The sequence below is a fragment of the Sciurus carolinensis genome, chromosome 9, assembly GCF_902686445.1.
Source record: "Sciurus carolinensis chromosome 9, mSciCar1.2, whole genome shotgun sequence".
Taxonomy (NCBI): Eukaryota; Metazoa; Chordata; class Mammalia; order Rodentia; family Sciuridae; genus Sciurus; species Sciurus carolinensis.
In genome coordinates, this window is record NC_062221.1 from 26,751,239 (window position 1) to 26,767,553 (window position 16,315).

At 37.6% G+C, this 16,315-nt stretch overlaps 1 protein-coding gene across 1 annotated transcript in view; it reads right to left on the reverse strand.

Moving 5' to 3' along the window:
- The window catches only part of Dock3 (dedicator of cytokinesis 3), a 712,604-nt gene that overhangs the window by 110,024 nt on the left and 586,265 nt on the right, over nucleotides 1–16,315 (reverse strand). Inside the window, 2 exon segments of the mRNA XM_047563117.1 lie at nucleotides 41–165; nucleotides 9,636–9,761. Of these exon segments, the coding sequence (XP_047419073.1) occupies nucleotides 41–165; nucleotides 9,636–9,761 (251 nt within the window).

The following is a 16,315-nucleotide window of genomic DNA, read 5'->3' on the forward strand; positions in this document are numbered from 1 at the left end:
ATCCGCCTCCATTCTGAATGACTGACTGGTACAGCCTTACCTTCAGTATTTCTCCATCTGCATAAAGCACATACATGGTCACTTCAATGTTCTTTTGTACACTCTTTCCCCCTCTTTCAAAATCCCCCTTCTCCAAGGTTAGATACAGGTCATTGCGGATATCACCTGTGGGGAAAGAAATGCCATGTCCTTAGACCACAGAAGTTACACTGCCCCATTTACATGGAGAAACAGGCTAGCATTTGGAACCTGAGGGGCTTGGGTGGGTGCTCAGGGCATTCCAAGCTTGGTTAATAACAATGAACATTCTATCAATATCAGTGCAGCACTTAGGAAGGTTAGTCGTGTGTTCTCTAAGTCTGAATCCTAAAGATAACCCTGGTTTATCCAGGGTAGAGAAACTTCTTAGATTGTAGTGCCAAGACTGTGCATTCTCTCTCCCCTCCAAGAGAATTTAATCTAAAACCCCCTAAGAGGGAAGATTTTAGGTTCAGCAGGAATAACACTTATTTTAATTATATGTCTTATTTTACTACAATTTTTTTTCTTTCATAGATTTTTTTACAATTCCCAAACTTTCTGAGTCCAAGTAGAGTATACATCCACTGTTCCTTTCTTCTGGAGGTTTTGCTCCAAATACTTCCCTGCTGGAGTGCCCAGTCAAAGTCACTGGATGACCTGCCAGTTTTTCTTTGTTTTTTTTTTTTTTTTTTTTTTTTTTTCAAATGCTCTGGGAGCAGATTACTCTCCAGAAGCAAAGATGTGAAGGCAATGGGGCAGCAATCTGTTACTCGAGACTGGGCAGGAGAAACTCAAACTCTTAGGTTCAGAATGAACCAAGTCACCTCTGCCTTGTTAGGAGGGTGAATTGAAAGGAGACTGGGTTGCTTATTCAAGAATAAGAAGAGCTTATTTAGGCTTCTCTAAGTTTCTAAATCTACAACATGGCCAGTTTTATTCACATAATTTTAAAGAAAGGCTTTTAACTTTCTAAAAATATAGTAATGCTGCAGGAAAAAAATCTTCAAAGGAAGAAAATAGAAAACAGGTAAGAACAAAGTGAAGATGTGTTAGCTGCCTACAGAAACCATCTGGGAAGTAACAGAAAGTTAACTTGCAAAGCAAACCATTTCAGAAGACAGACATTCTTTCTACTTCAGTTCTTAGAAAAATTGGCGCATTGAACTATGTTTATTACCTATAATCACAATGACAGAAATGGGTTTGGTTTTGGTTAGCAAGTGAGCTTTCTGTTTTGGTCAGAGATAGATGACAATGTCTTTTCTGATCAACTCTCAAATTGTAGAAGCATCTGAGTATCTCTCATTAATGAAACTGGAATAGAACAAGACTGGCACATGTGCAATACTTTCTTTTTGGGTCTTCAAGACCAGTCCTTCCAGTCTTCAAGTCACCTTTCCATTTTAGGAGTGCAATCTTGTAATCACAATTATTTGGATGCATAATTAAGGTTCTCAAAGTATTTTGGTTTAAGTAACTAATTATTCTCTGGGAGCCCTGAGAACTTTCTCTAATGTGTGAAAGCCATTCTGTTTTCCAAACAAGCAACTCTGAGGCTACCCAAAAGGAAGAGGAAAATCTGTTCTAAAAATCATGCCCAAATGTAACTGTTGCATATGTGGGACATAAGAGGGTGTCCATCTTTGAAGTCTGCTCAGATTTTCCTCCTGGGATGGGTAGAGCCTGTTTTGAATTTGGATGAATTTGAAATCTAAATCTGCTTCCTTTAGGTATCCCTTCTCATGACGTCCTAGCCTACTGTTAATAGGACTCAGTTGTGCAGGTGGAGTTAGTTGGGAAGGCACGTAGAAAGAGAACAGAAACTCAAATTTACCAGTTTGCTATTATTAGGACACAGGATGGATAAAACCAGTTCTGAAAGTACTGAAACTCTTGAAAGTTCAAACTTAACTGGAAACTTAACTCTGGTCTATTGTATAGGTCAAATCAGATTTAGTTACACGTGGAATTTTTAACAAAACAGTCATCTTCTGATAAAGCCTTTTAGTTTCACATTAGCCTTCATATGAAAATTATTCAATTTCTAGAATGATTTAGCATTCAGTGAATAGTCTAGAGAATCTTAATGTCTAAAGAATAAGTGTTTGGCTTAAAATATTAGCCTTGTTTGCATTCTCTGGAAGTTTTTCTCAAGATAACTGATGTGGTTTTAAAAAGTATATTACCTAAAGGTTATTGGCAATATTTTTCTAGTTTGTACAATGACTTTTGATTTTTATGGTTCTATACAAAGGTTAACCATGTTATAATGAACACATCCCTGAAATAAAATATTTTCAAACTTTTCTTAGCAACATATGACACAATACTAAAATAAAACTGGGCATTGTCTTGAAGATTGTTAATCACAGAATTTGATCTGTGTTGATCATGTAGAATGAACTCATAGTTTCTGAACAGGACCTTTTAAGCCAAAATACCAGTTTCAAAATGGAAGGACTGAGTGAGATATTCCTACAGTTTTCATTCTTTTTTAAAAAAAATAGAATGCCTTTGGTGATTTTATACTGAGAAAAAAATTTAATACAAGTAACTCCCTGAGTTACAGACTAAAGAAGTTTGATTTCATCAGGCCTTTGACTGTTCTTTATTTGTGGAACAGACCTACCTAGATGAGGGCTGTTCTTAGAACAGATATTACTCTCCCTTATGGGTTGCAATTTTGCAATTATGGTTTCAATGAAAAGAATGCATTTTGTGGAAAGTTAATATTGCTGCAGGTGGGGGAAGCTTCTTGTCAAAAGTTCTCTGGGATCTTTAAATTGAGTTCTTCACTAATTTTCCTGGAACCAGAACACCTAGAAAGCACAAGTGAAAAGCCCCAGGTCTGCCTTACAGACACCTTTCCAGGACTCCCTTGCTCTTCAATGGTTCTTATTGCATGTTACATGTTTATAAAATCTACCAGTGCAATCATGCCTTTGGGTTAAGATATTGTTATCAGGAGGTTTCTCTATAAACTTTAGCACCAATTGCCAGGAAATATTACCATGAGAGGGATGAGGGAAGGCACATTACAATGAAGATGGGAAACATAAGACCTGAGCAGTGGTTTTGGAAATTAGTTTGCAGACTGCTACCTGGCTGGCTGTATTTGAATCATCTGGGGACCTTATTAAAAATCTACCCCTTGAAATTATAATGTATGTTGAGGGGAGTGTGGTTTGCTTAAAAGCACAATGTGATTCTGATACTCTCCAAGGTTTACACAAGCAGACCAAAATATGAGGTCTTCTGGGAGGACACTGATGAAGTTTAGTTTAAAGTAAGGGGCTGGACAACTCTTAGTATAGAAAATGCTGGTAGCGGGATGTGAGGTTTTTCTGCAGGATGTGGGAATAGGTATTATTGAGGGTGGTCCTGCTGATGGGTCTTCCTTTTAGGAAGGGCCTTGGGCAGGTTTTCCTTCCTTTGTTGGGTGTTATCTGCTTTCTAGGGATGGCAGAGGATCTTATATCTCAAAGTACTTAGTTCTTAGGTACCATGGAACAGAATTTTTTTGAATGAGATGAATGAATTGAGTTTATTCTTGTAAGGGGATCTCAGAATAAACTGTCTCTACCCAATTCATAGTTCCCATAATAGTCCATGTCAGCTGTTGGTACAGTTGCAGGTCAGGGAACTAGATACTTAACAGAAGGCAGGGTTTGGGAAACTTTTCCTGTTTAGATAGTATAGATAGTAAATATTTAAGGTTTTGTAGGTTGCATATGTTTCTATTACAATATTCTTTGTTTTCACAATCCTTTAAAAAATTCTTAGCTGGCAAACAGTACAAAAATAGATTCCTGGCTACATTTGGCTCAGATTATAGTCTGTTGATATCTGGCTTGAAATGTTTATTAAGAATAGCTAGGATACACTGTAACTATGCATCAAAATTTTCAACTCCTGAGAACCTAACCCAAATAGCCACTGAAAAGGAGCAAAGTAATGAATCTGATGCTACCTTATTATGATGGGAATTGGCCTGAAATATTCTGGGGTCCTTATGAAGTGGGGAGGTCTGAGAAGTAAACAGCTCTGTTCAGTCAGCAGAAATCTTGGAGGGCTGGGGAGCACTGATGATGAGTTGCCATGTGCCATGGCATCCAGCACCAATAGATCTGACCTTCCAAAGACTTGTATCCTAGCATGGTTCTGGAGAAAAAGAGCTCATATGGTTGCAGGTCTTCTGAGAGCAATCTTCCTAGAGGCTCAGAACTTGAGGTTTAACTCAAGCACCACAGCATTCTGCCAGCAAAAGAATCTCTAGCCAAACATTCCAGCATTATTTGAAGTTTGGAGCCATGTCTCACATGATTCTAGTCTATGTGGAATTTAATTCCAGTAGAATGGTTCACAAAGATCACATAAATTTGAGCATTCAGTCTGGTTTGGGTTATTTATTATAATCATGTCCTTTCTATATAAATGATTCATACCACATATTAGGAGGTATTGAGTTCAAGTAAACTAGCACTTAAAATATATTATTTATACTTTGTATGCATCTAGATAGGATTAGGAGGAGCTTCTATGGATGTGCTTTCTTTCCCTTGAGACCATGGAAAACAAGAACTGATATTCTCCCAGAAGACACAGCAGTTTACATGGAATGGTGCCAATTCTATCTCTTTGTAGAACAGGAGGAAGTCTCTTGACAGCAATCATTGAGATGTGGAGATACTAGCTAACATGTTACATGGAGTCTTGAACATATGAAATCAATGTTTTATTTTGTAGTAGTTCTTATTTTCTTGTGGGACAGAAGGGAAAAGTAACACTCTTGGGAGAGTTTCTTTAGTGTATCCAGAAAAGATGGGCTCTTTAACTTTTCATCATGTCTTTGGGGTTACACTTCTGGTTTCTATCACTATGAAGTCAGTGATGCCCTCTGCTCTAACAGGATGACAGGTATAGGAATAGCATGACACCATTATATATAGTTATTTCTTGGATCAGGAATGTGATGATCTTTTAACCTCTTACAGAACCAAAAATGATCATTCTTAAACCATCCCTTAGCAATAATACCAAAGTGTCATTTGACACAGATTGACCACAGTCCCTTGAATTCCACTTGTGACAAATCATTTCATCACTCCCCTTGAGGACAACTTTCTTTCAAATCCATGTCTCTGTGTATTTTCCCTTTTTATGAGGTATTTCCTAGCAGGGCTAGAAAAGACAAACTTTCTAACTTTCTGATTCTGCATGGCTTGGGGTAAGCACTACTCATTTTCTTTTCAATTGCAGTAACTCTTTTGTCTCATAAAACAATCCTTTCTCATCTCTACATTCCTCAGGCTTGTTAAGATTTTCTAAACATTCTAATACGTCCTCGTCTTAATGAATACCCTAAGTAGTATATAGTGCTCTAGGGTGGGCGGTAGCTTCTCTTTCCTTTTGTCAGTTAACTGGGAAGGTGAGGCTGATGAAGGATTAATAATGTACATGACACCCCACCCCAGTATTGCAACATTCCATGAAACAAAGGAAGATGGGAACAAAGCAGGCAATAGACAGGACACAAAAAAGCAAGAACTTACACCCAACTATCTTCATCTCTGCATCAGAAAAAAAGGGGCGAGAATGAGGGGACAGCACAGAGAAAAACAAGAACAATTAAGACAAACAGGAAGAGACAGAAACATCACTGCAGCTCTGTGATGAAGCATGCATTTTTATCAGAGGTCAAAAAAATTATAGTGTATTTCTGAGCACAAGGGCAAGAGTCAGAGACTCCACTAAAGAGATGCCATGTCTGCATAGCTGTCTTCTAATGGGCAAGTTCAGGGCAACCCCAAAAGAAGGGGTATTTGCCTCAGATCTGACTCAGGGAGGGACGAAACATCTCTAAAGCAGAATGTTTTCTAGGGCATGGTTCTCTGAGAGGTTCCCAGACCAGCAGCATCACCATCACTTGAGAGCTTGTGAGAAATATGAATTGTTGAACCCCAATCCAATTCTACTGAATTAGAAACTCTTGTGAGTGGGCCCACCAATCTATGTTTTTCCAAGTTTTGCAGATGATTCCACCACACACTAAAATTTGAGGACTACTACTTTTAGAGAAAAACTTATTCTTTGTTTTAGAACAATATACTACATCAGAGGTGGACTTCTTATGGCAAGACACAAGATCATTTAATAGGCAATTTGGCTTATATTACAGTCTATTATAACCATAGAAATTCAAGGCTTATAACACAGGTTAAAAGGTTGTATTTCCCAAAGAACATGACAGAGTTCTATCTTTTCATTGACCCCAGGGCATGAAGTTTCCAGGAAAGATAAGAAATACTGAAGTAGAAGATGTTGGTCCAACTTTGTTGGCTTAGACATGGTCTGGAGAATAGTACAGCCTCTTCTTGAACATGAGGTTTTAAATTATTCCTTTCAGGTTATGGTCTTTTGGCTTATGGAGTTTTTCAAAGTTTGATTATGGCTAATTCTGACACATGAGTCACAGGGAACTATGTTAATATGTACTTATTCCCCTGGAGTATCTGTCTTTCTCCAGTCTTTCCTGTTTATCTTCTTCAAAAAAATCTAGGAGAGAACTAAAAAGGTGTTATAGTTATTAGCTTCTGTACTGAACTAAAAATGGTCTAGAGGGAAGGAGAAAGTACCCACAGAAATATCATGATCAACAAAAAGTTATATGTGCTCAGTTTCAAAAAATTCCCAGGGGCTGGGGTTGTGGTTCAGTGGTAGAGCACTTGCCTGGCATGTGTGAGGCACTGGGTTTGATTCTCAGCACCACATATAAATAAATGAATAAAATAAATTATCTATCAACATCTAAAAAATATTTTTTAAAAAATTACCAATATCTATTTGTTCTTTTATAATTTAAGATGATATTTTTTCTGGGTCTGCATGCCTTTCTCTGGAGCCTTAGGCTCCCAGAACACCCACAGCATCACTGTTGCCTCTGCTTATTACTGTGGGCCATGAGCAGAGCTGAACAGCTGTAGTCAGGGTCTCAGTTGTGGCTTAGAGGAGGATATATTCTGCTCACATCCACATGGTATGTTCTTATACTCCAGTGGAAGTAAAAATAGGATGTCAGAAAGACCTTTTCAGAAATGGCATGTTAGGTATTAGTGTGGCTATAGCTATCTGAACTCTTCCTTATAGTTCTACCAATTCACTTTGATAGGGATCTATTTTGGTCAGATTGACAAAAAAAAAAAAAGGACTTCTCCAAATGAGTTTCTGGTAGTTTCTGCCAAATACTGGGTCAGTTAAAATTTTTTTTAAAAAATTGGTACATTGTAATTATTCATAGTAGTAGAATTCATTATATCATATTCACACAGGCACAAAACATAATCTGATCAATCTCATTCCAAAATACTGTGTAGTTTTAAATAAGGATCACAGCCTATAAGTAATTCTAATTTTCCATTTATTATAATTTCTCAGACTTAAGTGTTGTAATGCTCACAGTTACTGACAATTGCTTTTCTGTTCTTTTTCCATGTCCATGTGTCAAGAAGATAAAGCTTCTTGTAACATGGCCACACCAGCACTGTGAGTCTGAGGGACTGCTGCAGACCAGGTAAAATGTTCTCACAGATGAAGGGTAGTAGCTCAGCTGCAGGAGGAGGGGTGGCCAGAATTCAGAAGACTCATGAAAGCACGTCTTTGCAGTCATTGTGTCCCAAGACAGATTGACCACAATGTAAAACACACATTATTGTTGCTCTAGTAGGACCTACAGGTGCAGACCCATTACATTACCTAAGGCTGGCAAACCCACTCTGACAGTATAATGTGGTACATTAAGGAGACTGACAATTGTTAACAGTTCACAAAACTGGGAGTGGCCATCTATGCAAAAAGCTCTTTCTTCAAGAGTAAAAGAGTTAAAAAGGGGACAAAGTATGCACAAAAAAACTGCTACTTTCAGTTATAGCACTCAGTATTTCAAGGCAGACAACCCAAGAAGCAGCACACTCATATCCCATCAACCCCAGACCTCCCAGGACTTCCAATGTCTCTGCCCAGGAGAGGGAAAACTCCCTTTGCCTCACCAATGCCTGATATTTCAGATTTCCAGTCATGTTCAGCATAAACAGAAATCCTTTGTAAAGCTGTGTACCAATGATACAAGAGATGCAGACTACTTCAGAAGAGATCTCTTTGTATGGATGAGGTTTTTTTTCAGTGTAACTAGAAATCAGATTTTGCTTAAAATACATTGATTAAAGCTTGCCCCTTTCTAGTCTCTGTTTACTTGTTTTAAACCTCTGAGTATATGAAGGCTATTAGAAAGGTAATTTCCAAATATTAAATAACTTCTTAAAAGAAAGGAAGGGGCCAAGGTAATAGTTCTGTGATACAGTTCTTGCCTGGCATGGGTTCAATCCTCAGCACTAAAAAAAAGAAAGAAAGAAAAAAGAAAGGAAACTTGGACTATATTACTCCATTGTGGTGAGCCTAGATAGGTAATTTTGAAAAGATCACCAGATCAGTTTTGATAACTGTCTATTCTTTTTTCAAAGCCATGTTGCCAAGAAGCCAAGGACTATGTTTGGATTCTTATTTTCTTATTACTAGGAGCAGAGAAAGTTGAGGAATGGTGTCAGGACAGCATGGGAGAAATGTTCTATGGAGCACTCACCTCTGTAATAGCCAGATGAGGCCTTTCATAAGCATGAACTCTATTTAGCATATGGAGATAAACATAATTGATCTAGTAGCCTAAGTTTCCCATCCCTTCCTGTATTCACGAGTAGGAAATGAAGACTGTGCAAAGCAATTTGCTCTCATTCATAGTGTCCATAGAAAGAGAATAAAGGTAAAAGAAAATAAATCTATGCATAGTTAGTGTAACTGGAAAGCAGCCAGAATCTATTGCATGTACCTTTCCCTATGCTCAGGTCATGCTCCCCTTGGGTATGTGTTGGCACATGTTTTCAACAAGAGAATTTAGTAAAGGACCACAAAGAACTCTAAACAGATGATATTTAAAGTGGTCACAATCAGTTCAGTCTAGCCTCCCCTGGCCATTTTAAACAAAAGGAAATAAGCTTTTAGCAGAATATTAAAACTCAACTGAGAGGGTAGGTCCACTTTTTCTGGAAATCTATTCAGACAACCAGATACTTGCCTGTTCATTCATAGTGCCTAGCTTATATCTCTTGCTTGATCTATTTTTCGGATACAGTAAAATGTATCTGTGATTTCTATACAAATGAGATTCACTGATACTAAAAGTATATGTTTTAGTATATTCCCCTTGAGCAGGAGGTTTTTGTGAGGCAATTCTCAGTGAATGTGATAGAAAAGAAGAGTACAAAAAGGCATCTCTGTAAAAAATTTCATATTGGTCCTATCATTCAGCCTCTAGAAAGCCCATGTGCTGATCTGTCATATTACATGGGTGAACACAATATGGGGGCTTCTGGAAAGAACAAATACTTACAAAAGCCAAAGGATCACTGGCTGCAGTTACAGTCAGCAAACTGACTTGGTGTGTGGAGGTACTTAATAGCTGCAGGGCTCTTCCACAGCATAGCTCATGACCTGCTCAAGAGAGGAGCAATGGACTCCATCCTCCTAACTCATCTCCCTCCCCTGCCCCAAGCAGTTCTGCTTACCTGGCATGATGACATCAGGAAATCCCAATTTTCTTGTAATTGCTAATCCCCTATTAAATATCATGGGATTTTCTCTTCGAATCTGTTCCATGTCTCCACGAAGAAGCTGCAGAGAAATAATAAGACCTGCAAAACAAAAATATTTTCTTACTCAGAACCACACTTTCACCATTATGTAGTACTAGAAGAGACAAAAATTCTTTTTTTTTTTTTTTTTTGCAGTACTGGCAATTAAACTCATGGTGTCACATGTACTAGGTACCACTCCACCATTGAGCTATATCTCCAGTTCTTGTATTTTCTTGAGGAAAAAGACTGATACAAAAAGTATAAACAAATAAATTATTATTAGAAAGCTAAAGGAGTTTATGTCAATGTGACCTCAATATCCCACAGAATCATAGACTAAGATCTGGGAACAGAATTTACTTCCTCTCTGTTCCCCAATATCCAGTCATGGGCTGCCTGGACCCAAGTTAATACAGAATGAGAGGGCAGAACTACCTGAGTTGTACATTCAGGAACTCAGAAATCTACTTACTAGAAACAAGTGTGAACAATGAAGAATCTGGGTCAGGGTATCTTATATGCTGGAAATGAGTGAACTAAAATGGGTCTTATACTAGGAGCATGTCAGTGTGGGAAGTAACTTGCTGGTTTAACTTTACACTGGCTTACAAAGAAAGCAAAGAGTAGACATCATATTCTTTCTTCAGGAACCACAGCACCACAAAAAAAGAATGGGGTGCTTTTATGGGGCTAAGTCTCACATCAGATCTTATGAGAATTTCAGACCCTCCAGATGATCTTGTTCTGAATTTAAGAATGTGTAATATTTCCTAAAGATGAATTGACTTCAGGTTCATAACATGCATCCTTGGATTTTGCACAAAGTTAGAATTTCTTGAGATATACTTTTCTATTCTGCACTCCTAAGGGTCCCTGATGGCTAGAAGGCTGTTAGGGTCCAGCTTGTACAGAATTAGGTACTGTCACCTTTGAGACTGTGAATAGACTAGCTATTTATAGGATGATGAATTTAGGTGCTAATCTATGGGTCAGCTGGAAGCACCCTCGATAATTTGTAAACTTAGGAGTTGAGCAGAAAGTAAACATCTATAGAAGCAAAGGAAGAAGGTGTTACTATAATGAAGGCTGTAATAAGCACAACTGTAGAATAATTATCTGGAAATGGAGGAAGGGGAGGGGGCAGAGAAGTAAAAAAAGAGAAGTTCATTCCAAGATATCATATAAGACAGATAAAAGTATTTCAGAAACTAGGAATATGTACTCTTGTTATTGGCACTATTTGGTCACCTTCCTGTATCAGAAGTGAGAGAAAGTGACATAAAAAGGAAAAAGGAACTATAATCAGTTTGGCCCAAACTGGGAAGGCAGCTAATTTGCTTCTGCCTGTCCTATAGAACAAAGGTCAGGAGAAAAACAGATGTAGATGTAGCCAGGCTGTGATAGCCAGCGATATGCTACAATTTCAGTTTTCAACCTTTTGCAACACCTTTGCCCAAACTTTAAGACCAGTTCTTTTTTTTTTTTTTTTTTTGGTGGTGTTGGGGATTGAACCCAGGGCCCTGTGCTTGCAAGGCAAGCACTCTACCAACTGAGCTAAGTCCCCAGCCCAAGGCCAGTTCTTTAGTTCCATTTCTCAGCAGGATAAACTCAGTTGCAGAAAAACAATTTATCAGGAAATTGGGAGAACTGAGGCTTTTAATTTTAAAGGGGTTTTGTTATACTCTCACAGAGAGTCAGAGAGGAAATTTGATTCTGCTCTAATTCAGACAGAACCTAAATATTATTTCATTGATTCTGTTAAACTCATATTTCCCAAGAAACCCTGGGATTATCTACATGGTTTCCCAGGCATTAGTACTAGGTTCACAGTGTCCTGAAATGCAAACAATATTCCAGGGATATTGTGGTTTGACAATCAGGTTTGGGAATTTTGACCATTCAAATAAATTTTTTATACTAGTCACTAGGTGAACTGAACTATAATTAGTTTATGAACTTGAAAGGCTGTGAGCCCAAACCAAGACCACACTTATCTCTGTAGAGAAGAGTAGCTTGGGTGAACCTGCCCTTCCCTCTCAACTCCAACTCATTTATTTTCATTGTCTTCACATGGCTATCAAATCTTATCAACAGGGTACACAGGAATCTACTGACTTAGGAGCTAGACCACTACGAACAAATAGCTAAGGATGGGACAGTCTCTAGAATTTGAAGGGGTGGTAGTTGGAGGGCAATGGAAAAAAAAAAGTCACTGCTTTATCATCTGTATTGGCAAGAATTAATTAAGTACATAGTGTCTGCCTTAAGCCTCTGCATTTTCTGAGCATCCAAATGACCTTTGAAACGAACTGAATTTGCATGCCACTCCCCCCCTCACCTCCGCTGGCTCTGAAATTGAGAGCAATGCTGAGAATGGAAGCATTCCCTGCCTTTTGTCTCTTCACCACCTCCTCTTTTAAAACGTTGCTCACCCTTAAAGATTTCCAAGGTGGAATTTTTGAAACAATGGAACTTTTCTAGCTTCCTTCAAAGCTGGTTTTGAATAAAACCCATTTTCCTAACATTCTGACTCTAAATATTTCTGAAGCAGCAAGCATGCTAGCCCAGTTTCTTCCCCTGACTGGTACTGCTGATGCCCTACAGTACCTTGAAGCAAGGCAAAACTTGTGAGGATGCAGACTGAAGGTTCTAGGAGAGTTACCTCTAGATTTGGCTACCCAAAGGAATTCTGAGAAGCTGCTCTCTACATTTAAATAAGAGGAAAGTCTCAGTTTAAGCAAGAGTTCAGGTGGAAAGGCACACCATGAATGATAGAAACCACAAATGGAGGCTATAAAAACTATATCCACTTTCATAAGGACTGTTATCCTGAAACTTTGGATTTCATTCCTGGTTCTAAACCCCTGGTTGAGGGATATGCCAAATAATGGTAAGGCATGGTGCTCACTGGCAAGAATATCCATGAAGAGCTTAGAAAGTAACCCGCTTATCTACCCGTATGTAACCAGTCCCTTGGTAACATCTGATATTCTACCTATCCATCATCTCAGTTGGGCCCTAAAATATAAGAACTTGAAACTAATCAAGTTTATACAATTTCTCCCTCAATTGGATCCCTCTAATTACCTGACATAAGAAAGTCATTTACTGAACTTCATCTGTGGTTAAAATTGGCTCATATAACTGGACAAATTGATACTTGTGTGTAATATTGGACAGCAACTTTGCAGTCCTCGCACCCCACCTCCCTGGTGCCTTTTACTGAAATGAGGATTATATACATTAATCTCAGTCCAAAACATGTAAATGAAGCTATAGTCTTAATTTAAAAATAAATAGAAAGCAGTGTGCCAACTGCTTTATTTATTTTCACTTTTCCTTAATGAATTTCATGCTATTAGACTGTGAAAAGATCAATCTGTGGATGCATATCAAAGTGGCTAACAATGGAAATGAAAAGCCACATATAACAGAGCCTCACTTAAGTAAATTATTGCTGAACAATACATTTATTCTTAGCACTCAAAATCAATGTAGCAATTCTTTCTGCATTTTTAGGTGATTTGACTTGAAGGGAAAGCAACAGGACTTCTGAAACAGATATGTCAAGGTAATGAACTGCTTATAAGTTTAACAAATAGTTAGGTATGTTGGCACATGCGTATAGTCCCAGCTACTCAGGAAGTTGAGGAAGGAAGATCATTTAAGCCCATGAGCTTGAGATCAGCTGGGGCAACATAGTGAGGTCCCCTCTCAAAAAAAAAAAAAACCCAAAACTAAAAACAAACAAAATGGGTGACAGTATAGAGCAAAGTAAATCTTTTTTTTTTTTTTAAATGAAGATGCATGTTTAAGGAAACTAATGAGACCTGAATTATTCTTTGACAATCTATGTAAATTCTCTGACATGCAAATCCCAGAGTCCAGCAATGGAAAACCCACATTCAGAAGCTTGGCAGTATAGTAGAAAGGTCAGTATCCTGCAGTCTGAAGACCTGGGCTCTACCCTGGTTCAAGTTATTTCATTGAATTTCCAATTTCTTATTAACAAGGGGATTCCAATTTCTTGTTTAACAAGGGACTTACAACACCTAATACCAAGATCTTAACCGGTTTCCAACACATACTTCAAGAAGATATAGACTATTTCTCCTCCTTACTTCAAAAATGGCACAGGGACTTCCTCACAATAGGCTTATCCTAATTGAGACTCTCTGTAGTCTCTTTGTAGTCTGTGGAACCTCCCAACATGGAGGAATGGGTGTCTTTCTAACTGTTTAAATGGCTAGTACCTTGAATTCTGGACAAAATCACAGACTGCAGATTGCCTAGTTCCTGCCAATTTTGGGGAGTATGACACAACTCATTATCCTAATCTGGTATAGTTACAGTGGAAACTGCTCTTTGAGTTTTTTTTTTTTAAGTATCTTATTACCACTGTGTCTTCTTTATATTCTCCATACTTTTAACCATACCAAGTCCTAAGTATTTAAAAAGGCACCTCTTTATCAATCAAATAAGTAAACGAAGCAAAGGTATGACAAATATTGCTGTGATTGATAGTTTTTCAAATTACTGGTAGCATTCATTTATTTATGTATTTATTTATTTTTGTGGTGCTAGGAATTAAACTCAGGGCCTTGTGCATACTAAGCAAGAATTCCACCACTGAGCTACATTCCCAGGACTTTCTGCTACTTTAAAACAATATTTTACTTATTCTTGCTTTAACCTCATTTCATATCTAGGTACACAACATAACTGGGATAGATTCAAACTAAAAAGCTTTCTCTCAGCAAAGGAAACTATCAGCAATGCAAAGAAAGAGCCTACAGAGTGGGAGAAAATCTTTGCCAATCATACTTCAGATAGAGCACTAATCTCCAGAATCTATAAAGAACTCAAAAAACTCTACACCAAGAATGCAAATAATCCAATTGACAAATGAGCTAAGGAAATGAATAGACACTTCACAGAAGAAAATCTACAAGCAATCAACAAACATATGGAAAAATGTTCGCCATCTCTAGTAATAAGAGAAATGCAAATCAAAACCACCCTAAGATTCCATCTCACCCCAATTAGAATGGCGATTATCAAGAATACAAGCAACAACAGGTGTTGTCGAGGATGTGGGGAGAAAGGTACACTCATACATTGCTGGTGGGGTTGCAAATTAGTGCAGCCACTCTGGAAAGCAGTGTGGAGACTCCTTAGAAAACTTGGAATGGAACCACCATTTGACCCAGCTATCCCACTCCTTGGCCTATACCCAAAGGACTTAAAATCAGCATATTACAGAGATACAGCCACATCAATGTTCATAGCTGCTCAGTTCACAATAGCCAGATTGTGGAACCAACCTAGATGTCCTTCAATTGATGAATGGATAAAGAAACTGTGGTATATATATACAATGTAATATTACTCAGCCATAAAGAATGATAAAATTATGGCATTTGCAGGCAAATGGATGAAATTGGAGAATATCATGCTAAGTGAGATAAGCCAATCTCAAAAAACTAAAGGACGAATGATATCGCTAATAAGTGGATGATGACACATAATGGGGGGTTGGGAGGGGTTAGTGTAGGGTTAGAGTTAGGGTTAGGGAGGGAGGCAAGAATGGAGGAAGGAAGGACTGTATAGAGGGAGAAGAGGGGTGGGAGGAGTGGGGGGGAAGGGAAAAAATAACAGAATGAATCAAAAACATTACCCTATGTAAATTTATGATTACACAAATGGTATGCTTTTATGCCATGTACAAACAGAGAAACAACATGTATCCCATTTGTTTACAATAAAAAAAATAATAAAAATAAAAATAAAAAAAGAGGCTCTGTGAGAGAGAATCTCTAGGTCCACACACTACAGTTTTAGAGGAATCAAGTGATCCTAGCTGAAAGTTTTCAATCTTTTCAGTCTCTGGTGTGGATCTTCTCAATGAACCCTCCTAATTGGTATCTGCTGAACCTGATAGAAAAACAAAAATTCCTGTCAATAAATACTATATTTCTACTGACATTTAAGGCTGACATTTTTTCTCTATGATTCTATTATAGAGGTATCTAAAATAGCCAAATTTGTAAAGACAGAAAGTCAAATGGTTGTTGACAGGAACTGGGGGTGGGGAGAATGGGGATTTGTGTTCAATGAATATAGAGGTTTTTTGTTGTTCTAATTAGTTATACATGACAGTAGATGCATTTCAACTCATTGTACACAAATGGAATACAGTTTCCAATAAGGTCTATGAAAGATTAAAGAAAAGGAAGTTATGCAAAAAAAGAGGTTATGAAAATGATTTGGAGGTGAAAATTATAAGGGGAAACATGGTTCTGTATAAATTAGATAGCTACGTGCAAGGGTATATAAAACACCTCAGATTTTAATTAGTGCTTCTAATTTAATCAAGCAATTAATGCTTAATTTAAAAAACACAATATAATGTACAGAATTTCACCAAGTTTTAGATAGAAATTATTTATATAGAAATCTAAAATAGAAGGAAAGGAAAAAAGGGGAGAAGTTAAGATAAAAACTGCTTTGAAGTAAAGATTTTCTATTCTAGTTCTAGAATGACTGATTTTTGGCAGACTAATCATTGTTTTTAATTAGTGTCAAATTTTTTGGTGATGTTAACACTGAAC